At 48.6% G+C, this 27,734-nt stretch overlaps 1 protein-coding gene across 1 annotated transcript in view; it reads right to left on the reverse strand.

Annotated features, from left to right (window-relative positions):
• The window catches only part of LOC144802321 (HORMA domain-containing protein 1-like), a 1,664,778-nt gene that overhangs the window by 1,486,531 nt on the left and 150,513 nt on the right, over positions 1-27,734 (reverse strand). Inside the window, exon 3 of the mRNA XM_078671804.1 lies at positions 27,117-27,169. Within this exon, the coding sequence (XP_078527930.1) occupies positions 27,117-27,167 (51 nt within the window). The 5' untranslated portion in view covers positions 27,168-27,169. The remainder of the gene's footprint in view (positions 1-27,116; positions 27,170-27,734) is intronic.

A 27,734-nucleotide genomic window follows, 5' to 3' on the forward strand; every position in this document is an offset into this window, starting at 1 on the left:
CTCCTGCACCCCTACCTCAGGAGTCTTAAAGACTCCGAGTACCAGGGAGCTGATGGTCTCTGACGGGCAGAGTAGCGCAAGGTTACAGGGGCTAAAACATTTACTGCTGTCATAACAGCGTTCGTTAATTCAGAAGCCGCTACATTAACATCTGTAGCTGAACCGATGGCAGATATCTGCATCAGAGGGGCAAGAGAGGCATTGGTGACCTTCCTGAAATCTCTTCTAGGTTCTAGTTTACTGGGACCCGTCCACCTAAGGTTGCTAGAAAAAGCTTGACGTTCCAACTGGACACTAGCATTTGGATACATGGGGGCTACTGGTTCTGCTGTAGACTAGAGCTGGCGCTGCTGCGGTGGTCGGAATTAGCACTGCTGGGTCACCAAGATAGCAGAACATTATTAAACTGAGTTCGGTGGAGTGCAAACGACTGACGCACTCCATAGCCAGCGCTGCACGTGCGCAGCGGCGCCGCCATTAACCGCACCGGCCCTTCCAACGAACTGGAGACGCCATTTTGCCCGCTCCCCATAAGTGACCCAGACTACCGCACAGCATTCATTGTCATTCTCCATTGATAGCCTACGGCTCACACAGGAAAGATAATGGGGAAGCCGGATCGTAACCAGCCCAAGATAACGTTCGACCAGGCCAAAAAACAACCTGATGGCGGTGCGGAGACACAGCCCCCCCCCCCCAAAAGCAGGGGCAACTACGAATGATGCTGTGCAAACCATGTTCCGGACCTCCTGATCATGGCGAACGATGCGCCCAGATAAGTGAACACTTGCTTAGATATTTCACGTACTCCACATACTGATCGCCCATATAAGGGGTATAATGCTAGAAATGTAACGCAGTTCATTATATTGTGTTTTAAGTTTCATAGATGAAGACTCGCGGGATGCGGGTGTAGGGATAAATATGTCGCGGCGGGCTCAGACTCATGCAACGATTAGTTGCAAGAAATGAGTAGGCAGCTCTGACCCCCTCGCGTGAATCGCGTAATTCTTGACATTGTATAATTTTTTTTTGTTTTTTCTTATGTTGTATGGGGGATGTATTGCAGTATACTTTGGGAGATGTCTTCACTGAGGTTGAGGCGGTGGAGTGGGTGGGTTGGTAGGGGGGGCACAGAAAACTCTGACTGGCAGATTAACAGACGACACATTTGGCGCCGATAGTTTCAGAGAATGCACACATGGGGGCTGGTACTGGGCACGCACACACGAAATGGGGGGACCCCTTAAAGATTGCAGACCGCTAAACTCCTCACCTGGAATGTGCGCGGGCTACATAACCCACAGAAAATGCACAGGATGATAGCATACCTAGATAGACATGGAATTGATGTAGTCTGCCTACAAGAAACGCACCTCACAGACGCACGCGAACACAATATTGGCAAACGTTGGGCCTCATACTGGTTGACATCCTCCTACTTGTCCTATGCCAGGGGGGTCTTGATATGGGTGAAGCGCGCTGTCTCTTTTACACACCTTAAGGCGGTGTGTGACGACCAGGGACGGTTCGCGATATTACAAGGCAATTTTGGAGGCTCGATCTTGACCATAGTAAATGTGTATGAACCAAACACAGACGACCCCGTTTTCTATGACAAATTATGGTCGACATTGAGGGACACACAGCCTGGCACAATAATCTGGGGGCGGGGGGGACTTCAATACCTGCTTAGACTCAACACTAGATATATCCTCAGGCCAGGATAGATACGGCAAACGCTCGGCCAAGGTCTTGAGGGAAGGGATGTCCGAATGGAATATGTTAGATATATGGCGGCAGAGGCACCCAAATACGCTGGAGGGCACATGCTTTTCATCCACACACCTCACGTTGTCTAGGCTGGACTACTGGTTGGTAACACAGGACGTTTGCACCTGGACCACGGCGGTGGCCCACATGCCTAGGACATTGACGGATCATGCCCCGGTTATGCTCACGCTGGAAGTGCCGACACACACGCCTAGACAGTTTACCTGGAAGCTGAGACCTACGGCACTGCTAGACCAAGTATTTCGGGAGGGACTGAGGCAGGCCATAGTGAGTTTTTTTGAGAATAATGCTGGCTCCGTTACAAGCACCCGTACTCTATGGGAAGCCTTTAAAGTAACCATCCGGGGCTACTGTATTAGTGCACATGAGGGTATTTTGAAGGATATACAGAGGCAACTAGAGAAAATTGAAAACGACATTAAGGCATTAGAAAGTAGTTTTGCGGCTGACCCATCTGACTCCATTCTAGCAGAGATAAGGAAACAAATCGACAAATATGACGAGTTCGCTGCAGACGAAGTGAAATACATTTCCCGCAGATATGTAGCACGTACCTATAGCGAGGGCGGAAGGCCAGGGAGAGCACTGTCATTCAAAATTAAACCCATACACACAACGGCGCACATTACTGAGTTGAGGACGGAGACGGACGTGCCCGTATATGATACGCCGTCTATATTGAATAGCTTCACTGAATTCTACACACAATTGTACACGGCCCGTGAAGTGCCTCCGGATCAAGATATAAGGCAATATTTAGATGATATAGGCCTAGCTTGGCTCTCTGACACACATCGAAAATATCTATGTCTCCCAGTATCCAAAGACGAATTGATAGAGGCCTTTAATTCACTACCTAACAATAAAGCCCCTGGCCTGGATGGTCTCCCAGGGGAATTTTATAAGGAATATCGTGAAATACTCATACCCTACTTTGCTGAAATGCTTGAAGAAGCATATGTGGAGGGTACACTGCTGGACACCCTAATGGAAGCCTTATTGGTAGCACTCCCGAAGCCGGGTAAAGATCCCCAGAAATGTGAATCCTATAGACCCCTATCCTTAATTAACATGGATGCAAAGATCCTAGCGAAAGTAATAGCAAACAGGATACACCCACTCCTTTGCAAACTGGTGCTGCCGGATCAGGCTGGCTTCATGCCAACGAGATCTACTGCTCAAAATCTACGCACAATCTTCTCACTCTTTCACCAGCTAGACCCGGAGGTACCGGCGGCGGCGGCCTTGCTGGACGCCGCAAAGGCATTTGATTCTGTGGAGTGGAGGTTTATGAACGTTACATTGTGCAAAATGGGGTTCCCGGAACCCTTCCTGCAATGGATCTCACTCTTGTACACAGAGCCCAAGCAAGAGTACGCATAAATGGTCTAACATCGGATCCAATATCAATTACTAGAGGCACACGACAAGGGTGCTCTCTATCGCCTATGTTATTTGCTTTGACACTTGAACCTTTGGCCTGCAAAATTAGGCAGAGACACTCTGACAGGGCTCTGCAATTCACTCTTAGACCAATCAGTATCTCACTATATGCTGACGACATGGTGCTATACACCACACACTCGAATAGACACCGTAACCCACTCATAAGGGAATATGTACAATATGAACGATATGCCGGTCTTAGCATCAATTGGGACAAATCGGTGATTATCCCGCTTACTATAATAACTGAGAAGCCGGATTTAGACTACCAGTTGAAGTGGAGCACTGACCCAGTCAAGTATTTGGGGATATGGATTCACAGAGACCCTGAATTAGTCCTAAGGGAAAACTATGGGACGGCAGTAAGCAAACTGGAGGAGCAAGTGGAGAGATGGATAAAATTGCCCCTTTCCATGGCTGACAGAATAGCCCTCCAAAAGATGATCATACTACCCAGGTTTCAGTATGTGTTCTGGAACGTGCCAGTATGGCTGACGAATGCTTTCTTTAATAAACTGCGTTCTGTGCTTCAGAGACTGACCTGGGCGGGCAAGCAGGCCAGAGTGAGCTGGAAGGTCCTCACCCAGCCATATCGCCTGGGCAGATTTGAGGCGCCAGATCTACAATTATATTATATCTGTGCACAAGCCCAACATGCGCACTATTGGACGAGACCACATGCATTCATACCTCATGTTGCAGTGGAGCATGACAGCATCTTCCCTACGCCGCTATCGACATTGCTGGCTGAACCCATAGCCTACACACCAACAGACACAATAAACACTGCAAAAACACATCGAGAGCGGGGCATGCACTGGCACGCAGGGCGAATAAAACCCCAATATACGCAAGAGCCCTACCGACGGCTAAGCACTCTCAGTGACGCAGGAACCCAGAATGCAGGCTCTATTGGAAGAGATGGGCTTCGGCACTATGGGGCAAACGTTCCCACACGCCACGTTTCTCCTTTGGTCAGACCCCGCCCTGTGCGCACACCAGACCCCTATGAAAAATTTTGCATACTTGCGTTTTCGAGCGGGAATAAAGACGCTGTACCCCACATTCCCTAACAAACCGGAGCAACTGGCGACGCTACAGGCGCTGCTGATGGCCCAGACACGAACGCACTTGGTAACAAGACTCTACACCACGGCACAACACGAACAAGCCACAGAGAATGCCCAACCAAAATGCAGGTGGGAGAGACTGCTGGGTGCACCACTAGATGACCAGGACTGGCAATATAGCTGCGCACAGCTCACAATCCTCACTTCTAATTGTAATCTCCGCATAATCCACTTCAAATTCCTGCACCAGGTATACTAAACACACGCAAAACTGTATAGATTAGGGCTTAGAGATAATGATTCCTGTTATCGATGCAATGCACCTGGCGCAGACTTTCTGCACGTGGCATGGTCCTGCCCGGGTCTGCAGCATTACTGGCGCAAAGTCACCAAAACACTGCAAACCATGCTGAGGGAACATATCCCGAACACACCACAGATATGCCTTTTGGGGATTAAGAAACTCAAGCAAGCTAGACAAGAAAACAAGTTACTTACCTGTAACCACGGTTATCCAGTATTGGTATCTTTCATAGATTCACATGCCTGAATCATTCCCCGTCGTCGAGGCGGGAGTCCCACGGTAAAAATATATACAATAGCAGTGCCTAAAAATTTCTTGTAGTAGGCTGGAAAAGCCTAAAGGCCTAACTAGGCCTCAAAACTTAGCAGCCTATCTACATCATTATGTAAAAAGACCTGAAATAGTAGCCTCAGCCAATCAGCTGTCCTCACCCTCTAGAACCTTCCCAGCCAGGCAGTTCTCCTCAGATTTTCCCAGCACAAGTGAGAATGAGTATCCATAAAACAGAACTGCCGTGCCGGGGAGGAGGGTGGGTGCATGTGAATCTATGAAAGATACCAATACTGGATAACCGTAGTTAAAGGTAAGTAACTTGTTTTCTTATCCAGTATTGGGGTATCTTTCATAGATTCACATGCCTGAATCAGAGTAGCAAGCAGTGACATCATGTCTGTCGTTAGAGGAAGGTGGGAGACAAAATAAACCATATACATCCCCACACAACCAGGAAGGTAATAGAGCACAAACTTGTTAACATAACATATGCATCAAAACCTTCATAAGTACATTATATATATGACAGCGTTTGAAAATGCCAAAACATCATAATGAAAACATATGCTTAAAACAGGCAAATGAAGAATAAAAGACTGTAAAAAGTCTAAACTTAGTGAAGAAGATGCTGCAGTACCGCTTCTCCAACTGCTGTATCATCATGAACTGCCGACTGCAGACAGTAATGCTTGGTAAAAGTGTGCACACTTTTCCACGTAGCAGCTCGGCAAATGTTCTCCAGCGTCACTCCAGCGAAAAGGGCCGTTGACGCTGACATTGTTCTGCTGGAATGCGCTTTGACCTTTCTTTTTAAAGGTTTGTTGGCTTTGTCATGACAGAAGAGAATCGTAGTAGACAACCATCTAGCTATAGTTGCCTTCGTTACAGCTTGACCCACGGTGGCTCGACCATAAGCAACAAAAAGTTGATTAGATTTGCGGATGTCCTTTGTTTTTTGAAGATAAAACTTCAGGCACCGTTTCACATCCAGAGAATGTAAAACCTTCTCCGCTGAAGTTTTAGGATCCGGGAAAAAAGTTTGGAGTGTGACCGGTTGATTGATGTGGAATTGAGTTGGTACTTTTGGAATGAATCTTGGGTTAGTTCTAAGCGTCACAAAGTCTTTAGAGAATTGTAAGAAAGGCTGTGTAATAGTGAAGGCCTGTATCTCACTGACTCTGCGGGCTGAAGTGAGAGCCAGTAAGATAGCCACTTTCCAAGTTAGAAACTTTAGATCCGCCTTGTGACTAGGTTCAAACGGTCTTTTTAGAAGTTGAGAAAGAACAATATTAAGATCCCACTCAGGAGGAGGAGGACGAACTGGTGGAAAAGCTCGGAACAGCCCCTTAAGGAATTGCTTGATCAAAGATGATGAACATAAGGATGGTTTGTTGGAACTCTTCCTGAACCTGGATATTGCCGCCAGATGCACCTTAATGGATGGAAAAAACCAGTCCAGCCCTAGCTAAAGACAACAGATATGGAAGGATGGCTTCAGGAGGAGCTTGAAGTGGATGAACATTATTTTCTTCACACCATGAGCAGAATCGTTTCCACTTAAAACGATAGGTCTTGATGGTACTTTGAGCACGGGCTTGCGATAAGATCGCCCTGCAGTCTGAGGAGATGTTAAGATCCTTGAACTCTAGGAAGTCAGGAGCCAAGCGTGCAAGTGCAGTGATTGAGGATCCGGATGTTGGATCTGGCCTTCCTCCCTTGTTAACATTGACACTGTCGGTTTGAGACGAAGTGGAGGCTGCTGAGATAGCAGAAGGAGCTCCTGAAACCAAAACTGCCTTGGCCAAGGGGGAGCAATGAGGATGAGAGTACAATGTTCCCTCTTCATCTTTTGCAGTACCTTCGGAATGAGCGGAATCGGAGGATAAGCGTACGCAAATATTCCGGACCATCTCATCAAAAGGGAATTTCCCCTTGACCCCTGTTGAGGAAACCTGCTGGCATAAAACAGGCATTTGCTGTTCTGCTGCGTGGCGAACAAATCCAGCGTTGGTGTTCCCCATGTTTGAAAGATCCTCTCTACTTGATGTTGTTCGAGCTCCCATTCGTGACAGCCCGTGAAAGCTCTGCTGAGGTTGTCGGCTAGAGAGTTCTGGACGCCTTGCACATGTTCCGCTCTGAGGGATATGCCGTGGCGTAGGGCCCAGTCCCACATCTCCTGAGCCTCCAGCGACAGGGTGAGAGATTTTGTTCCTCCCTGTTTGTTGATATAGTACATGCTGGTGGTATTGTCCGTACGCACCAGCACGGACGAATTCGCAATCCTTGGAAGGAAGGCCTGCAGGGACAGAAAAATGTCCCTCAGCTCCAGGCTGTTGATGTGTTTCTGCCGGTACTGACGAGACCATCGTCCCTGGATCTGAAGGTCCTGAAGGTGACCTCCCCAACCTTCCATGGAAGCGTCCGTAGTTATGGTGAACTCTGGAATGTATTGGAGAAAGGTGAGGCCTGGTGACAAATTGTGCGCCTTCGACCACCAAAGAAGGGCGTGCTTCATTTTGGTAGTGACTTTGATGCGGTCGTCGAACGATCCGTCGACTTGCCTCCACTGGCGAAGTAACTCCTCCTGTAACGGTCTCATTCTGAGTCTCGCCATAGGGATGAGGCTGATTGCAGAGGAGCACATCCCTAGAAGGGAAGCAAATGTCCGAACTGAAAGTGACCTTCTTGCAAATATTTGTTTTGCTAGTTTTAATAGTTTGTTCTGCCGCTCCTGAGTCAAGAACGCCTTGCACTGGCATGTGTTCAAGACCGCTCCTAGAAAGGTCAACTCCTGACGAGGTTGAAGCTGAGATTTGTTCGAATTGAGAGTCAGACCCAGATTCTAGAAGAGGGAGAGGGAACTCCTGACCGCTTCCATTGTGGAGTTTTTCGATGGTCCTTTTAACAGCCAATCGTCGAGGTATGGGAAAACTTGTATTCCCTGGGACCTCAACATTGCTGCCACTGGGGCTAAACATTTGGTGAAGATTCTGGGGGCCGATTTGAGGCCAAATGGAAGAACTTTGAACTGAAAGTGGATGCCAGCCACTTGAAACCTTAGGTATTTGCGGTGTTTTTGGTGAATAGGGATGTGGAAGTAGGCGTCTTGTAGATCCAGAGAAGCCATAAAGTCCCCTTTGTTGAGACAATTCAGAATGTCCGTCAACGTTACCATGCGAAAACTCAGTTTCTTTAGATATTTATTGAGTTTGCGCAGATCCAGTATTGGACGCCACTCTTCTGAAGTTTTCTCTACGAGGAAGAAGCGAGAATAAAATCCTTTCCCTTTCTGAGAAGGAGGAACTCGTTCTATCGCATTCTTGTGTAGCATCTTTAAGGCTTCTTTAAAGAGTAAGTGAAGACGAGGGGGAGGGGGACCCCTGGGCGGCGTTGTTGGTGGCTTCTGTAAAAACTCCAGAGTGTGTCCATTCCTGACAAGATCCAGGACCCACTGATCCGAAGTTATTGTCTGCCATTGTTGGTAAAAGGCGGAAATTTTGGCGCCCACGGGAAGGGGAGGATGAATGGCTGACGTCCGGCAAAGCTCATTGGCGCTTGTTGGAATCACGCCCTTGATTGTTTGAGTGTCGTTTCCCTCCTTGACGAGAGAAAGATCCAGAGGCAGGCTGTCTGTAAGTGGTTTGATAGTACGGTTGTTTGTACTGAGATTGGTATTGGCGATGTTGCTGGTTGGAATAGTTCCCCCCTGGAGGAGTAACCACGGCCTCTTGCTCCTCTCAAGGATCCCCTCTTGTATTGCAGGGTACCAAGGGATTTAGCTGTTTCTGTATCTGTCTTTATTGCCAGCAAAGCGTCATCGATGTGTTTTCCAAAAAGTGAATCTCCATCGTACGCCATGTCCAAGATTTTTGTTTGGACTTCAGGCCTGAAGGTGGTAGCCCGGAGCCAACCTTGACGCCTAAGTACTGCTGCTCCTGCCAATTGTCTGAAGTTGGTGTTCGAAATATCAAGGGCGCAATCAATGATTTCCGAAGTTGCCCTTTCTCCCACCAGTACGATCCTGCGCACCTCTTGTTGATGATCCTCAGGGATCAAATCAAGGTATTTAGACAGATCAGACCACATCTGCCTATCGTAACGGGCCAGGATAGCTAGCGAATTAGCAGCTTTAATGGAGGCTGCTGCATTTGCAGAGAACTTCTTTCCAGTGGCATCCAGCCTCCTGCCTTCCTTGTCAGGTGGTGTTGAAATGGGAACAGAAGGATTCTTGGACTTCTGCTGTGCAGCCTGGGATATGACAGAGTCTGGTCGAGGGTGACCTATTAAACAAGATGGAGTATCCGATGGTGCTCGATACTTTTTCTCTATTCGTGGAAGGACTGCAGGAATGGAAGCAGGCGTTTTCCTGATGTTGAGGCCCTCCTTCCATATATATTCAATAATGGGGATAGCCCTGGTAACTCTGCGATATCCCTCTTTAAAGTCATGTAAAAAGCAGTCCGACTGCTCCACTGTGACGGTCAATTCAAATCTATTAGCTACACGTTGCATAATATTGTGAAATCCGCCAATATCCTCAGGTGGAGAATCTGAAGGGCGGGCGCAGGCGGTGAAGGCATAGGAATGACATAATCCTCCCATGGATCTATAGGTGTATTATCTGGCAATTCGCCCTCTTCCCTGCCATCATCGTCATCATGAGAAGAAGTATCCGTGTCATGTTGAGGTGCAGGACCAGTATCCTGTCTTGGGGACAATGATGCCCGCGGTGAAAGAGGCCTTGGCAAATTAACTGGGGTAGCCGGCACCACAGATGCAACCGGAGTTGGAGGAAATCTCTGGCGATAGTCGGCCAACATTGCTTGTAAATCCTGAATTAAAGTAGATGGCAGGTGAGTAGTGTCCTCCGATAGATGAGGTCTGGCATGGGGTGATTGATATGGCGTCGATAAATCCTCATGCGCATAAGGCCCATGGTCATCATCCTCATCGTCCTCCTGATATTTGATATTTAATTGAGACGGGTGACGGGCAATCCCAAAAGGACCCTCATCCTCTTCACCGTCATCTGAATCTTCCTCCACATATGTCTCCAAAAGGTGTGATGGTAAGAGTGGAGAAATGTGGGAATAATCTCGCTGATACGTTTTCATTTGAAAATGCGTATATTGGACCTTCGTTGGGGTAGAACTGGGCAACAGATGAGCAGATGCCACTGCTGTCGTCGTAGTCGATGACGATGTAGCCATTGTTATCGGATGCTCCGTCGACGGAACCGTCGATGGCTTGTCCGTTGACGGAACTAAAGATTTTGCCGTCGACGGGGTCGTCAGTGGTGTCTTCGTCGACGAACCCTTCGTCGACGAGGGCGTCGATGGTGTCTTCGTCGACGAGTTTTTCGTCGACGAGGTCGTCGAAAGTTTCTTGGTCGACGCGTCCTTCGTCGACGAGAGCGTCGTTGGTGTCTTCGGCGACGAGACCTTCGTCGACGACGATGATGGTTTCGTCGACGGGATTGTCGTCGACGGACCGGAAGTTTTGGTAGACGGGGCCGTCGTCGACGGAGACGTCGACGACGGGACAGTCGGTAACTTGGTTTTCGTCGTCGAAGACTTCACAGGTGATGACAAAATTTTAATAGACATCAGAGGTGAGGTAATAGCTGAAGTGGTGACCGTAGAAGAAGTTGTAGAAGTAGAAGTCAAAGTAGTAGTATGAGCAGACACCAGAGAAACAGTTTTAGCCTGGGCTGTACTCACAGTTGTCGTCCGAGGAGAAGATGCACTCTTTGAGGGTTCTGAGGCTCTCTGAGAGGATTTAAGTTTTTTCTTTCTTTCAGGAGAAGAGCTTTCCCTGGATCTGGCTCTCTTGCTGGAGGTAGAGGCCTTGTCCTCATCATCAGTGGAAGAAGATTTCAACCACAAAAGAACCCTTGCCTCTCTATCCCTGATTGTTTTTGGAGGGAAGGTACGGCAAATTCTACAGTCCTTCACAACATGTGAGGGGTGCAGACAATAAATGCAGTCAGAGTGCTGGTCAACCACATGGACCCTCTTCTTATAGCAGGTTCCACAAGCCTTGAAAAGTGCCTTCTTTTCAGACATTTTTGAGGAAAAAAGCCAAAAAAGCCAAAAAACTGAGGAGGCACTCAGGGAGACGCCCTTACACACGAAGTGCGGTGAAAATCTGAGGAGAACTGCCTGGGCTGGTTAGGTTCTAGAGGGTGAGGACAGCTGATTGGCTGAGGCTATTTCAGGTCTTTTTACATAATGATGTAGATAGGCTGCTAAGTTTTGAGGCCTAGTTAGGCCTTTAGGCTTTTCCAGCCTACTACAAGAAATTTTTAGGCACTGCTATTGTATATATTTTTACCGTAGGACTCCCGCCTCGACGACGGGGAATGATTTAGGCATGTGAATCTATGAAAGATACCCCAATACTGGATAAAGGAAGTTCCTGGCAGTGTCACTGCTTCTAGCAAAGCGCAGAGTAGCGATAAGATGGGGTAATAAGAGACCGCCTAGGTTAAAAGAATGGATCACTGACATGACGTATTGTAAAAAGACTTTAGAGGCCTATGCTGAAGAAATACCAATGGCGTCCAGACCCAGAGATTTTTGGGAGCCGCTGACGTTATACTTGAACACCCCTGAGTAACCACGATATATGACCGATGTTCAGGTCCCGCACTGGCGTGGAGGGCTATACATATATGTTATTATCTACGGAGGTGACAACTAGCCGAGTTTGGATGGGTGAGGGAGGAGTTCGGGTGCTGTATTATGTATTTGTTGATAAATGCTCCGTTATGTGTGCTTCGAAATGCCGCATTTTATGTACAATATGATTTAGCTTTAAGAATGTAACCTGCCATACTGCGCTATTTGCTATACGTACTTGTAAAATGTATATCTGCTGGTCAGAATAAAAAAATAAAATACTAAAAAATAAAAGTTGGCCCCACCACGACCAGTACCACCACCACCCATACCACCACCAGTGTGCCAGTACCACCACCAGAACCACCACCAGTACCAGCACCACCACCACCACCAGTGCCACCACATCCACCAGTACCACCACCACCAATACCACCACCACCAGTACCACCACCACCAGTACTACCAGTACTACCGGTATCAGTCCCGCCCTCTCCACCAGTACCACCACCACTACTACCACCACCAGCTCAGCGCCTCTCGCTCGCTAGTAATAGCAGGGGAATTGTACAAGGCCAGAGCTGCAGCCAAGACCATCCCTCCCTAACTACATGCGTGCCATAAAGCACAGCCTGCCCTGAACCGGGAGGTGAAGCCAGGGCCCTACTACAGCTGGAGTGTTTATTAGGCCAAGATAGCAATGACATTATGCAATGCCACACTGCACACTCAAATCCCTGAGAGGGCAGGAAATAGCCCCCCCACTTCCTACTTAGCCACGACAGTCTAATCACAGTGTGAAAGGTGTTGGAGCGCTTTGTTAGTGTTTATAGCTCGGATCATATGTAACTCTCACTTCAGACTTTGTGTCAATGTAATTTTCAACACTTACACATCTTCTTCACTGCACTATTTATCACTACTTTGAAGATGTCGCAGGCCGGTCTCTTCCTCTGATATTCACATTCTAACAAGGGGTCGAGAAGGCCGTTTATTGCAATGCAATAGGTCTCGCATTTGGGAGAGTTTAAGCTATCAGTATTGTAAATGACAATGCCTTTAATTTATTTTTTAAAACCCAAAACATACATAAAAGGCATTGTCATTTACAATGGCAATAGCTCAAACTCGCGTGAATGCAAGACTTATTGCATTGCAAATGCTTGTTTAAAATAGCTTTCTGTAACTTTCCACATGAAAGCAAATAACTAACAGTCCTATGACTCCTTGGGAATGAAGAACACATAACCAATGACAGAACAACTGTAGTCCAGAAGGCAGCCAATCAGGATTCAGTTGAACCTGTAACAGTCCTCTGTCGACTCTGATCCCTCTCTTTCTTTGCATGAGGTAAACTTCAACTTTCCTTCCGATTTAGCACCATCCAATCCTAAAGATAAGAGTGGCAGATCAGGCTGAATCATGGCATCCGGAAAAATCACAGAATCAATGCTGTACTTAAACATGATAGAAAAACTTTCAACGAATAACATCATAGCCCATCATTTAGGACATAGTACCTACTCTTTAGGGTGGGATCCAGGAATTGAATAATCTTCTTGCCGGGTGGGATGACCCGTGCATCCATGTCCTTAATTGAATTGAAATTTTCCTACACAATAGTTAGGAACAATTTAATTTTATGCCAGGACTGGAGGCGAGTATTATGCTTGTTCAAAGCTTGCTCACCACCAAATGAGCCATACAAGCACCGGCTTGAAATAAAATCTCTTGAAAGTGCAGCACTCATTATGTCCTCTAGTCTTGCTCACAGGAAGAAAGCCTTTGATGCCATAGCTCCTCTAGCAGAGTGTGCCCCAGAGGCGTACCTGCCTTCTGCATGACCCATCGTACCCACCGAGCAATAGTTGAGGAGACTGCTACATGAGGTTTTCTTAATGCCATCAGGAGTTGTCTCTCCCCAGAGGACAGAAATCTCATGCTATTTCTTTGTAGCCTTTGAGCACTGAACCACACACAACTTTGGGGAGTCTGGGAAGGCTAGATACTCAATAGTCTTGGTGCTGGGCTTTGACCGTCTAGGTTGTCTGGACGACACCCCAGAAGAGGAAAAAATCCTATCTGTTATATCGGAGGCCTGAACATCTGACACTCTTCTGCAGGAAACCATAGTGACATCACCAAATTGGAGGAAAGCTCTTTAAGAGACAGGAATCTGTTTGGTTGCCAGGAAAGAAACACATAAGTACCCGGTTGACGTCCCAAAGCATTGAATATGTTGGGCCTGGCGGAAGGGACAGCCAAAATTCCTTGCAGAAGTCTGCATACAAAATGATGTTCTCCCACCGGTGCACCCTCTACCGGCAGACATTGCGGAGGGGAAGGTGTCGATGGATCGATATGCCAAACCTTCCATGGCTGATTCTGCTAAGAAATTCAACACTTGTACTATATCCACGACATCGGGATTCAAACTCTGCCGCATACACCAACGTGTCTAAGCTGACCTGTATCTCTTGACGGTACTGTCTGCTCAGGCTTTGGACAGGAGTTCCTCAGCTCGGTGCATAAGGCCTGGGCCGACCATCGTCCCCTGTAATCCGCCAAGCTATGAGGGTTAGAAAACCATCTTGAACCTTTTGATGGGGAACCCGTTCTGGATTCAGAAGGAGATGAGGAAGAACCAGAAACCACACTATAGACCTCCACATCGGAAGGGAGAAACGCATACCCCTTCTCTAGGTTCCAACCCTGCAGAAAAGTATCCATTGCAGCTGCCAGAGGATCCAGTCTTCAGCTGAAGAACAGGTCCACTAAGATCGGGCCCCATCTTTCCTATAGCTGTGCCAACACCTCTGGATCGAGCTTCCATAGGATGGAGTCCGGCAAAATTGCAGGAGTGTCAGTCCGCCACATGGTTTTCCTGGCTCTGGAGGTATTCTGCCGTCACTGAGACATGGTGGTCCAGGCAATATTGCCAGAAGCTGGTCGCCAAGTCCAAGAGGATCTTGGAACGCGTGCCCCCGAGACGGTTGATGTATCTGATGGTTGACACATTGTATATCTTGAGTAACACACAAGACTGGGCTTTGTCCTTCGTGCAACATTGGACAGCGAAAGAGCCTGCTAACAGCTAAAAACAATTGATGTGTAAGGATTGTTTGTGGGATTACCACAACCCTCCTTTCGAGAATTTGCCACAAAAGGCGCCCCACCTGGACCTGCTGGCCTTTGGCTTTATGACGAGGTCCAGGGCAGATCCGAAGATCGCTCGTCCATTCCACGCCACCATGTGCGAGAACCACCATGAGATCTCCTAGTGCACTTTGTGTGTAAGAATCACTATCTATGAATAAGTCAGACCCTTGCAAAGGTATGTTGCATTGAGTCATTGCAGGGCCCGGAAAGATCGCCTGGCTTGAAGAGGACAGGAGCCCCACCAAGAGGGCAATCTGACGTAAGGAAGAGCGTGGCTTTGTCAAAGTGCGCCGCAGTTCATGTCTGATTTTTGTCATCTTCTGGGATGGTAGACTGAGAGTAGCAGTCATGGAATTGATAGTAAAGCCCAAAAAGATTGCCGTCTGAGACGGAACTAAGGGGGATTTCTCGTTTATCATGAATCCCAAATGTTCCAGGAGGTCTATTGCTGTCTGCAAGTGGAGCGACAACTGGTGGGAGCATGGGGCCATGAGGAGCATGTTGTCCAGGTAAACAATGAGACAAAGGCCCTGCTCTCAGAGGTGTTCCTCCACCGGTTTGAGAACCTTGGCGAATGACCAAGGAGCAGAGGACAGTCTGAAGAGAAGAATTAAAAATGTTAACGTCTATTGGCACCCCCGGAACTGAAGGAATCACCGGTGTGGGGGAAATATGAGACAGTAAGATACGCATCTTTGAGATCGAGATGCACCATCCAATCTGAAGGTCGAAGGACATCACGCAGGAGGTAAATAACATCCATTTTGAAATATCTATATTATTTGTTGAACCCCCATAAGTTTATCACAGGACTTTGGCTACCATCGGTCTGTCCACCAGAAAATCTTTGCTGATGAAACCATGGGAGTGAATGGTGTCTATTGAAGCTGTAGTGAAATGGATTAGACACGGTCTGGACATTTGGCAAGGAGTATCATATAACTGTATTTGGACTCTCTGAATTGGTTGCAGGACCCAGACGTCTGGAGTCAGAGCACGCCAAGCGTGGGCGAAACATGCCAGTCTTCCCCCACCTCTACCACCGAGGAAGGGAGAACACTCACCGGAATTAGCGTTGGCTTGCCCCTTGAAACTTCATCCTTGGAACCGCTGGCCTCTGGTGGGATAACAGTTTGCGAAACAGGACTGGTCCTGGTAGCATTGCTTTGCTAGGAGCCTTGCCTTTTGGAGTAGGGTTGGGAAGCAAAACGGCCGGCCGAGCAGCCCCTGGAAAACCCGGGAGGGAAACATCTTTTTTATTGAAGTATGGGCTTTATCAAGGGAGGTTAACATAATCATGAACTTCCCAAGCTCTTCAATTAAAGGCTCCCCTAAAAGTCCCCGCAGGGCCCCTGCTCCCGCCTCTGAGACAGCGAGGTCCCCAAGTTTTGGGCCCACCTTGATTAATAATGATCGTCTGAGCTCTGTAGACAGTGCACAGTAGGAGTTTCCCGAAAAGATAACCGCGCTCAGCGCCCATCCTGAAAGACCTTCTTGGGAGATAATGGAAACCGAAGCCTTGGCATACTCAGCCTTCTCTAGTATTTTGGTCAGAGGGCCGACCATATTCAAGAGCTTGTCCTGACAAGCTCGCCAGGAGCGGTCTATTCCCTTTTGGGGATTATTGATAAACTTGGCCAAGAACGTGGTCATTTTGGGATCTATGTCTGGGGTCTGGGCTTCATTGCCCTGCAAACAGGGCCTAGGGCACTCTGCTCTCAGGCAGCTATGCGCCTGTTTCTCCAAAGGTCTGTGTAAACGATTGGCCACATATTGTGCCATCTTGTCACATGGGACCCATTCGGCTGACCCTGGATGAGGGATCTGGCATAGCTCCAACATGTCTGACTTTAGTGTCCCTGCTGGCGAGGGGGATGGGTGGGGGGGGCTGTCGCAAACCCCTGGAAGCCCCCGCCTCATCATCAGAGGGTTCCTCATCCAGCAAGTCAGGAGATAAGGGGGCGAGGTATCCTGCTGGGGTTCTGGGTTGGAGGGGGTAAGGTAGGGAGGCTCTTCGCCCTAAAGCCATGTTTTAAATGTTCAAAAGTATCTAGAGAACACCTTCTTCCTTAGATTTCTTAGCAGGTGCTGAACTATTCTCATGTAGGTCTGGGACAGAAGGGGTGGGTCTAGAGCGGCAGGTTCCGCATGGGGCCTCTTGGCACAGTCGCGTGCAATAAGCTACCCAATGCGCTCCTCCATGGGGCCCTAGCCTCTTCCACCGCTTTGTAGATAGAGGCATCTACAGCATTACACAATTAATCATACCAAGGTAAGTAACCCAGTGGGTCCTAATGAACCTCCTCTGAGACTTCCATACCAAGTTGAAGTGTTCTTAACGCAAGGTCACACCCAAGTTTGGGAGATTGTGTCTTGGAAGCGTTTGTGTATGACCAAAGTGCCACTACAGCAGCACACCCCACAGAAGAGGAATATGGGCAGAACTGGTGGCTGCAAGTTTGAGGACTGCGGGTACAGTCAATTTTACATTGGCAGGGCCGAACAGCAAAGTGTTTAAGCCCTGAGAACACTCCCCCTAGTGCTATGATATGGGTAGGGGTGATAATGCCGCGGAAAGTGTTCCCTGAATAGCCTCTGTCAATGGGCAGCGTCGGAATAGAAACCCCGGGGAGGAGCATCAATTACACTCTATATCGACCTTGCATGCAAGGCGTCAGTCTTCTGTAGCAGTAGGTAAGAAAAACTCCTAAAGGCAGTATACAGACCCTGCGTAGTTCTCGGTGGTCCCGGTTCTCAACGCGAGTACGATCTTGTCAGACTCAAAACTGACAGGAATCGCATGTCGCGGGGAAATGAGACGCCGTAGACAAGCGCCAACAGGCAAGCGGAGGACCGCACCCCGCTGTAGCACTAATAAACCAAAGGGCGAATAGGAGCGGAAATCGCTCCTGCAACCTGATCGATATCAGTGCTATGCTGTGCATGCATACCACAACAATCGGTGAAACTAACAAGTCAAATACGTGCACATATGACTAAAATATACAAGAAGGAGGAAAACCAACATAACTACCGGATGCGAGCAGCAAAGAAAGAGGGGGATCAGAGTCGAGACAGGACTGGTACAGGCTCAACTGGATCCTGAATGGCTGCCTTGTGGAATACAGTTACTCTGTCATTGGTTTTTATTTGTTCTACAGTCCCAAGGATTCATGGGACTGTTAGTTCTTCGCTTTCATATGGAAAGTTAAAGAAATCTATTTATATTAATGCTCCAATGTTAAATAAAGCAAAGAGAGTTGAGCATAATCCTTGCCTCCGGTCCTGACATAGAATCTCACATAACTCTGTCCAACAATTCAGTTCCTCAAACTCTAGGCACTTAATAAACATATTTGTTACTAGTGGTTAGTAATATTAGCAATTCAATTGATAAGCAGCAGGACAATTATCCGTTTTAATATATAGCTCTGTTGAGGAAAGGGGGGGGCGCTCGGCCCCCACGCACGCATGGCTGGGCCTGGCCCCCCTCACCCCTCCTGATTGGTTGGTCCCACCGTTGACCCAGACGCGGTGTGAGTGCTTCCGGGTCAAGGGGTGGGACCAGGGGGGGTTTAAGAGGCCTGGGGTGCGCGGGAAGCACCCTCTTTGTGCCCGCGCTTCCCAGGCCCGCTCCTCGCCCCGTTGTGGGGCTGATAATTTTTTCTTTATTTTGTTTTGCAGGTTTGCGGTAGTGAACAGGAGCGGCTGTCGGCAGGAGCGGACACCCGGCACCGGCACCCAGAGGATTAGAGGAGCGGGCGGCATCGCATCGGGACACTCTTCGCAGGACGTGGGGAGAGTTGAGCGGCTAGCCGATCCATCGATAGCTCAATTGGTAGAGCGGAGGATTGCAGTGTAGTGACTGACATCCCTAGGTCGCGGGTTTCATATCCGACTCGAAAATCTTTAAAACGCGGTATTGTACGGGCTCTGGTAGGCGGGGCGGCCGTGGAGCGAGGATCGGCCCGACTGTGCACCGGGGGTTTGGCTCAGCACATTTCGTTGCTCATAAAGCAAAGCAGGGTCGGCCCGGGCAATAGCTGGATGGGAGACCACAGCTAGTGATAAAGGGGGAAACGGATTGCTGAGCATTACTAGGGCAGAATTGGTCTAGATAGCGGCAGTGCTACCAGTTGAGGACTGTGTTGTTTTAAGGGAATTAATCCCCAGGCCTGTTTATTAAGCGGGTCAGACTTGAATAACTCAGCAAAACCATAATTTCAAGATACTGTGTCTTCCAAATTACAGCACAGTACTGTTTGAGTGCTATAGCCACATTGTGGGGACCAGGTGGGGCAGTAGGGGGACTGTGTAAGATAGGGGTGATTTAAGGGTGCAGCCCTCCACCTCATCCCTCCCCCCCCATCCCCATTGCATTTATTAAGTTACTGGGCAGAACAAAAGGTAGAGCTTTTTTCCAACTGCAATGGACTTTGTCTCGTGGAGCCAGGATTGGTTTTAACGTTTCTTTCATCGTAGGCTTACAGACAAGGGGCGCTGCGGACTGAGTAGCGGAGGAGCGCACGGTGGACGGCCAGATCCGTGGACACGAGAGGCCTGCATTTCACTGCTTCTGGCGGGCCGCGGGGCTAGAGTTCGCTCGCCCAAACACCCAGGCTGGCTGGTGTGTGCGGTCCCAGTTGCGTGGTGCTTACAGCCAGCCTGTGAGCCTCCAACTTGGGACAGGTACAGGCACATTGTGCCCATAATTAACGTATTGTGTAGTGCAGGTGCTGTAAAATAGTAGGAAATGTCCGGTAAGCGGGGTGCAGGGAATTCCCGCATGGAGTTAATGTTTCAAACCATGATGCGCAGAATGTCAGCGATGGACAAGAGATTGGGGAAAGTGGATGAATTGGGAAAGACCGTGGCGCAATTGGGTGAGAGGGTCGAGGCACAGGCAGGGCCATCAGGGAGACCCAAGCGGATAATAGTGCCACCTAGACCATGGGGGGAATTGGAGGCCCCACCTAAACGTGGCAGAGCCAAGAAGAGTTGTAGTCGCCCCCCCAAGTCACGGTTAGGAGGGGGGGCCCCTGGGCCAGTCCCTAGCGGAGCGCCTACATCACCTGAGGCGCCCGCGCCAGCCCCACCTATTCCGATAAGTGTACCGGTGGCACCGGCTCCAGCCACGCCACCTATAAACTTAGTCCGACAGTGGTCCCACCAGTAATTCCGGCCAACCCATCCCCTGGGGTGGGTCAGGTACCCCCAGAATTGGCAGCACAGATAGCGGCGGTGCTTCCATGGTTGGGGGTGGGCGGACTTTTACCTTCCGCAGCGGACCCCATGGCCGAGGCACAGGGAATGGTCGCAAAAATCATGGTGGCTAGGGGCGAAGGTAGCATGCGAAGCCCACCAATTTCTCCCCAAACAGGTTCAGCAAGCGATGCGGGGACAGTCAAGACCATAGAACCAACGCGACTCGCTGAAGGTGGTAAGGAGGTTGCCTTGCCGGTATTAGGCGAAGGCACAATACCCTCCAGGGGGGAGAATTTGATGCAGCATGTCTCGCAGAGTGTGAAAGAATTGATTTGGGCAGACAAATATGTAAATATATTCTCATTGCTGATTGACAACAGGGAGTGGGAATATGCCAAGTCGCAGAAAGATATGATGTTGCCTAGTGAATGGCGGTCTCAGTTGTATAAATTCAGGGTGGAGGAGACGCTCATCAACTGGATCAGGGCCTTTTCTGTGTTTGTGGCGGTTACCGCTGAACGTTCACCTTCAATGCAGGAGGAGATGGCATGTTATCAGAGTAGGATTACAATATTCAGTGACAATCATGGGGGGGATGCATGGAAAGAATATGACATAGCTTTCAGGAAAGCTAGGGAATTTGACAAATCTTTAGCCTGGGACAAAGTTGATTCAATTTCCTGGCATTCTCAGTTTAAAAGGGGGCAACCTGCAGGCGCTAGCGCTAGCTGGAACAAAGGATATTCGCCCAAGCCCCAGCAGCCCTTTCGTTCAGCGCAAGGGGGGGAAGTGGCCAATAAGGCCAGAGGTAACACAGGCGGGAAGGGCGTGTGCTGGGATTTCAACAGGCGAACATGCACCAGGGCACCAGGCACGTGCAAATTCAGACACGCGTGTTACATATGCGGCCACCCTTCCCACCCAGAAACGGCATGCTGTTCAAAGGGTAGTACTTCAGATAACAGGGGGAGAAGGAAACCAGAATAGTGGGCAACAACCCCAGGTCGCTCACTCCCCCATTGATGTGTTGGCTATGATTCCTTGGCTGAATAGATACCCCAACCATACCTCCAGAAGGATGATGTAAGAAGGTTTCACACATGGTTTTCGGATTCCAGATGGGGGATATACCGGGACACCGCAGTGTAGGAACCAGTTGTCAGTAAAACACAATCCTGGGGTGGTAGCAGCAAAAATTGAGAAGGAACTGCACCTGGGTAGAGTAGCGGGTCCTTTCCTTGACATCCCAGTACCGGATTTTGTCTGCTCACCCCTGGGGGTGGTGCCGAAGAAAGAAAAGGGCGAATTCAGACTCATACACAATCTCTCAGCACCTAGGGGCTCGTCATTGAATGATGCGATTGACGAGGGCAATTGCAGTGTAAAATATGCGTCCTTTGATCAGGCAGTAGAGATGTTGAGAGTTTTGGGCCCCGGGGCATTGATGGTAAAATCAGATATTGAGTCTGAGTTTAGACTACTACCAGTACATCCATCTGATCAACATCTGCTGGGTTTTTCCTTCGAAGGCAAATATTATATGGACATGTGCATGCCCATGGGTTGCTACGTATCATGTGCTTACTTTGAGACGTTCAGTTTGTTCCTGGAATGAGTTTTGAGACACTCTACAGGGCACCAGCATGTGATGCATTACCTTGACGATTTTCTTTTACTGGGGGTGGGGGGATCACAGGAGTGCGCGTGGGCATTGCGTGAGTTTTGCGTGCTCATGCGTGCTTTTGGGGTCCCGCTGGCTCCAGGAAAAACAGTGGGGCCATCTACATGCCTGGAGTTCTTAGGCATCGAAATTGACTCCATTGGGGGTTAAGTCAGGTTACCCAAGGAAAAAATTGCGAAGTTCAGGGCAGCACTTCAACAATGTTTGGTGGAGGAAAAAGTCACATTACAGCAGTTGCAGCAGACTGTGGGCCAGCTGAATTTTGCATTAAGGGTCATCCCTATGGCGCACCCATTTTCCCGCTCAATTGCGCAGGCCATGAAGGGCCTGCGAGTCAAACATCATCGCACGAGGCTGCCAGCTGAGGTTCGGCAGGACATGCGGATATGGATTGCATTCCTGGAGGATTTCAATGGCAGAGTAGTGTGGGGTGTCCCCCCCCATGACCTCGGCAGAGTTAAGACTATGGACTGATGCTGCGGGCAGTATAGGGTTTGGCGCCATTCTTGGCAACAAGTGGGTGGCACAAAGGTGGCCCAATTGGTGGGAGGAGAGCGGTTTGACAGCAAACATTGGGTTTCTGGAATTTTTCCCAATATGGGTTGCTTTAAGGGTCTGGCCTGATCAATTGTCTAATCGATCCGTCATTTTCTGGTCAGATAACATGACTGTAGTGGAATGCATCAATCAACAGGCAGCACGGTGTAAGTTGATACTCCGCCTTATGAAGGAGATTGTGCTAAGATGCATGAAGTTGAATGTGCAATTAAGGGCCAAACATGTTCCAGGGGTCTTGAATAACGCAGCTGACGCCCTTTCTCGCTTTAAGATGCAGGTATTCAGGGAACACGTACCAGCTGCAGAGGCTTCACCAGCACACTTCCCAACAACACTTTGGCAGATTGGTGCCCCCAACTACAGGACCTCGTGGCAGCCAGCCTAGCTCCCAGGACCAGGACAGCTTACGAAGGGGCGTTCAGGTCTTACTGTAATTTTCTGGGACAAGGTTGGGAGGCCAAATGGGATCAGGAGGCAAACTTTACTGGGTACATGGACACATTACACAAGGAGGGGCGCTCAGCTGCGACAGCTAGCAGACACAAGGCAGCAGTTTCTTTCTTCGCACAGACAAAGGGGGCCAGGGATCCTACGAATAGCTTCTTAGTACAAAAGGCAATGAAGGGGTGGCGGCGCCTACAGGCACACACCGCCGATGGCAGAAGGCCAATAGGTCTAGAACGATTGGCAGTGGTAATGGTCGCCCTCCCTGACACATGCAACTCTTCGCGAGAGGTACTCCTATTTAAAGCCACCTTTTCCCTGGCATTTTACGGGGCATTGCGGGTAAGTGAACTAGTGGCTAGAACAAACTAGACAGATTAGGTGGTCTACAGTTGGGAGATACTACCATACGGGGCGACTCAATGTGGGTTACCATTCGGAGATCCAAAACTGATCAGGAGGCCCGGGGGGATAGTTTGGTCCTACACCGGGCACCGAACAACCCGTGCTGCCCAGTGGCGCATGTGGAGGCGTTCATCATACAACGGGCGGGTGTGGCAATGGGAGCATTGTTAATACATGCGGATGGTACCCCGTTGACCAGGTATCAGTTCCAAAGAGTGTTAGCAATAGCTATCGCCAAAGCGGGTTTGAACCCCAAGGAATTTGGAACACATTCTTCCCGGATAGGGGCGGCCACCGAGGCCACTGCGAGAGGATTGCATGCCAACAGTGTGAAGAGGATTGGGAGATGGTCCTCCAATGCCTATAAGTGTTATATGCGGCTGCACATGTTGTGAGGGTCAGTTCACCCCCTCCTGACACCTGCCTTGTTTATGTTTATCTTTCAGTTTCTCGGGCCTGTGATGCAGGACGGAAACTACTACAGGGTCATCAAATGCAACCATCAACAACTCTGCAACGGCAGGAAGACAAGAGGAGGGCGCATGTAGTATGGGTTGTTGGTCATTCTTACGTGAAGCGTGCTAAACCACTTTTTCTTTCAGAAGGGGGTAGACGGAGGGCGGAGTGTGGGGGTTTCAATGTTTCCTTTCAAGGCAGAGGGGGGCTCCACCTTCGCCAGCTTAAGGGCTACATCTCTGACTTACTTGAAAGACACACCTCACCGCCCTCAGTGGTTATCCTGCACCTGGGGGGGAACGATTTGGCGACGCTGGGCAGAAGGGTCTTGTTGGAAGAGATTATCTCAGAGGCAGGTTGGCTGGCGAAGTTGTTACCAGGTTGCACCATAGTGTGGTCACATTTGTTACCTACACTTCAGTGGAGGGGAGGGGAATCTGTTAGGGCGTTGAATCACTCGGTAAAGACGGTCAACAATAAGATCGAGAAGCTGTTCCGAACACCTCACCTGCAGAGTATCCCACATGGATGCATTTGGGAAGATCAACTCTACTTACGGGATGGGGTCCACTTGACAGAAGCAGGTAATGACCTATTAGTAAGGAACATACTGGCATGGTTAGAAAGTTTTGCGAGGTAGGTATGACCTTTCAGTGTAGGCATTTGGGGGGGGGGGGGGCAGATAGTCGGTCAACTATGCTGGCCTGTGGCGGTAAGGTCATAATCGGTGAGCAGCAGTTTAAGGTCCTTAGGGGCGGCACCATTATCGAATGGGATTGCCCAGGGGGGGAGGGGCCACTGGTCTCTGCTAGAACTTCAGGGGCAGGATATCCGCTTACTTGGAAGGGTGTGGGGGAGGGAGTCACGCTTTCCTCGGGCTGGTAGCCACCCCGCACATACACTATGACGTCAGCAAATGGCGCGAGTGAAAGGCCCTCCTATTTGGTTAAATGGAGTTCACGGAGCGTACGAGGGTAACCAGGAGAGGGACGAACTCTCCCAGTAAAACCATGCCCTTGTTGCGCATGCGCACTCAGGCGTGAGGGCGTAGCTGGGGAATGGATCTGACACCGGTTAACGACCTTGCCGTAGGCCCAGAAATTATTAGAATGCAAAATTGATATGTAGGATGTTAGATTCGGAACACGCTGTATTAGACATTTGTTAAGGTTAGCCCTTCATACCTGTCTACATCATTGCTGTAAATCTAATGTCTGAATTTTGCATTTAATAATTATGTAAATAATGTTTATTTTACTCATTTTTATTTGTTTTCATATTTTGATAAATACGTCCGGGGGGTCCCGCGAGACCCCCTGCCTTCCAAAGAATTCTCTTGCCTGGATAATTACTACGTGGATTGTAAATGTTATTTGCATGATGGGGACGGGGTGGTCGGTAGTCCCAGACCATGAGGAAAGGGGGGGGCGCTCGTCCCCCACGCACGCATGGCTGGGCCCGGCCCCCCTCACCCCTCCTGATTGGTTGGTCCCACTGTTGACCCGGAAGCGGTGTGAGTGCTTCCGGTCATGAGGTACTGGGTTTTTAAGAACTGGCACAGAACCGGTAACCCAGCGGTGTCAGGGTACACCCAGAGACCTCGGGTTCTTCCTGATCCAGACCACAGAAACTCAGAGTCTTCTAGGTGAAGTCAAAGATCGATTTATTGGCTGCAACCAAGGTAACAAGTGTCCTAGAAGTACAACACACGGGGAAGTATATTCTCAGGAGACTGCTCGAATTTACAAAGTCAGGCTTCTCTCTTTATACAGAATATTCAGCTTCAGGCAAACATTCTTCGAATTTGTAGTATGTCATTTACAGTTATTGGTTACAAAGAAAAAGCAGAGTCATGATGACATGTACATATTTCACGTCGTGCTGCCCATAACAAATCACCCGGCAGGGCCCAACATTTCATCAGATATCGGTGGACCCCCAATAAAACAGGCACCTCCCCACCATAAAGTAAGTGAAGCAAAAAGAGTAGAGACAGATGTGAGCAAGATACGGCAGGTGTGCGCGCTGAAATGGTTTTATGACATGTTGAGCCTTGATGCTATCTTATTCGGCCACTGGGAGGGGAACTGACCTAACGAGTTCGGCCTGGGGCAATGGTTCCAACTTGCACAGGTCATAGGAAAGTCGATTAAGGAGTATGTGTCCTTGTGGAATTGAATTCAGCTGGATTAAGGCCTATGTAAAGGGCAACACATAAATGGAAGCCAAGGGTTCAGAACGAAAATGATGATTTCGAGGCGAAATCGTCACTCGAATATGCTGAAAATATATGTACATGGTGTGCTCGTCATTCTCGGTCTTTTGATACCAAATTCGTCATGTTTCGACGAAGTTTTAATTCTCGAGTCAAGAACGATAACATGAATCCTGAATTTTCAGAACCACAGTCAGGGGGCGGGACCAGGGGGGGTTTAAGAGGCCTGGGGTGCGCGGGAAGCACCCTCTTTGTGCCCGTGCTTCCCAGGCATGCTCCTCGCCCCGCTGTGGGGCTGATAATTTTTTTCCCACCCATCATCCCAGTTAGCAGAATTTCATTGGGAACGTTGGTTGGTATCACCGGTGATGGTATTGAACGCTGTAGATATGCATGTACTCTTCTTCCTTAGGCCTTTTTTCCCGTGTACAGGCAATATTAGTGTAATGTGCTCAATTTGGTATGTTGATGCGTATATACTTGTTTTCTCCTTAGGCCTTTTCTCGGTTCATAGGTTCCTTAATTGTCGTATTTATTGCGCTGGTCAGGCGGTAAGGTCATAATCGGTGAGCAGCAATTTAAGGTCCTTAGGGGGAGGCACCATTATCAAATGGGGTTGCCCAGGGGGAGGGGCCACTGGTCTCTCCTAGAACTTCAGGGGCAGGATATCCGCTTGCTTGGAAGGGTGCGGGGGAGGGAGTCACGCTTTCCTCGGGCTGGTAGCCACCCCGAACATACACTATGACATCAGCAAATGGCGCGAGTGAAAGGGCCCTCCTTTTTGGTTAAATGGAGTTCACGGAGCGTATGAGTGTAACCAGGAGAGGGACGAACTCTCCCGGTAACCGGGCCCTTGTTGCGCATGCGCACTCAGGCGTGTGGGTGTAGCTGGGGAAAGGATCTGACACCGGTTAACGACCTTGCTGTAGGCCCAGAAATTATTAGAATGCAAAATTGATATGTAGGATGTTAGATTTGGTTAGGAACACGCTGTATTAGACATTTGTTAAGGTTAGCCCTTCATACCTGTCTACATCATTGCTGTAAATCTAATGTCTGAATTTTGCATTTAATAATTATGTAAATAATGTTTATTTTACTCATTTTTATTTGTTTTCATATTTTAATAAATACGGCTGGGGGGTCGATAGACCCCCTGCCTTCCAAAGAATTCTCTTGCCTGGATAATTACTACGTGGATTGTAAATGTTATTTGCATGATGGGGAGGGAGTGGTCGGTAGTCCTAGACCATGAAGGCTATGTGCCAGTTTTAATTGCTCTTCACAGCTTTATATCTTGCGTGTTCTTCTTAGCCCGCAGCTTTACTAAATAGCTAAAGCAAAGACATAAAAGAAGCTGACATCTACAACAATACATTGTTAAATCAACATCACTACTTAATGTGAATTTGAACTGAGTTCAATACATAATAAAACAATACTAGCTTGCTCCTGAATTTTCTATTTAACTGCAGTAAATTCTTACCCCACAAGTTTCCTGTTGGTCATTGGTCCTTAACTTCTGTAACGCTGCCATTCCTGCAATTTATCAATAAATAAACAGTACTGAGGACTGCAACAAAGGTGACAAACATGAAAACATAAATATTAATATTCAACATAATACTTGTATTCATGGCCTTCAGCCCAGTTAAAACATTGAAGACATCCAGACCAAGATTTAGATAGAACTAACACAACGCAACACAGCAAGTAAAGTTTCTGTGCTGCGTTACGTGTAAGAAAGCGTAGACCAGCTACATATTTACTAAGATATGGGGCTGTTCTCCTCTCTCCCGGTGCTGGAGCACTTTGGCAGCCAGGCACAAAGGCACACACCCTTTCAAAATAGCTCGAAGGTCTCTGTTATCTCCTGTATACTTTTACGTTTTTCCAAATTTGTATTTGTGCTTTACAATGCAGCACACAAGCAAAGTGGAAAAAACGAGGTAAAATTAAAACATTTCTAGTTGCACCTGCCTCAAGGAGACATAGGATTTAGGTGCAAAACCAGTTCTATAATTCTTTGTAGCTTGGTATTCACGTCAAAATACATGGATAGTTGCATGGGAACACCCATGCACCACCTATAGAAACGCCCTCT

This window comes from Lissotriton helveticus, chromosome 1_2, assembly GCF_964261635.1.
Source record: "Lissotriton helveticus chromosome 1_2, aLisHel1.1, whole genome shotgun sequence".
Lineage (NCBI taxonomy): Eukaryota > Metazoa > Chordata > Amphibia > Caudata > Salamandridae > Lissotriton > Lissotriton helveticus.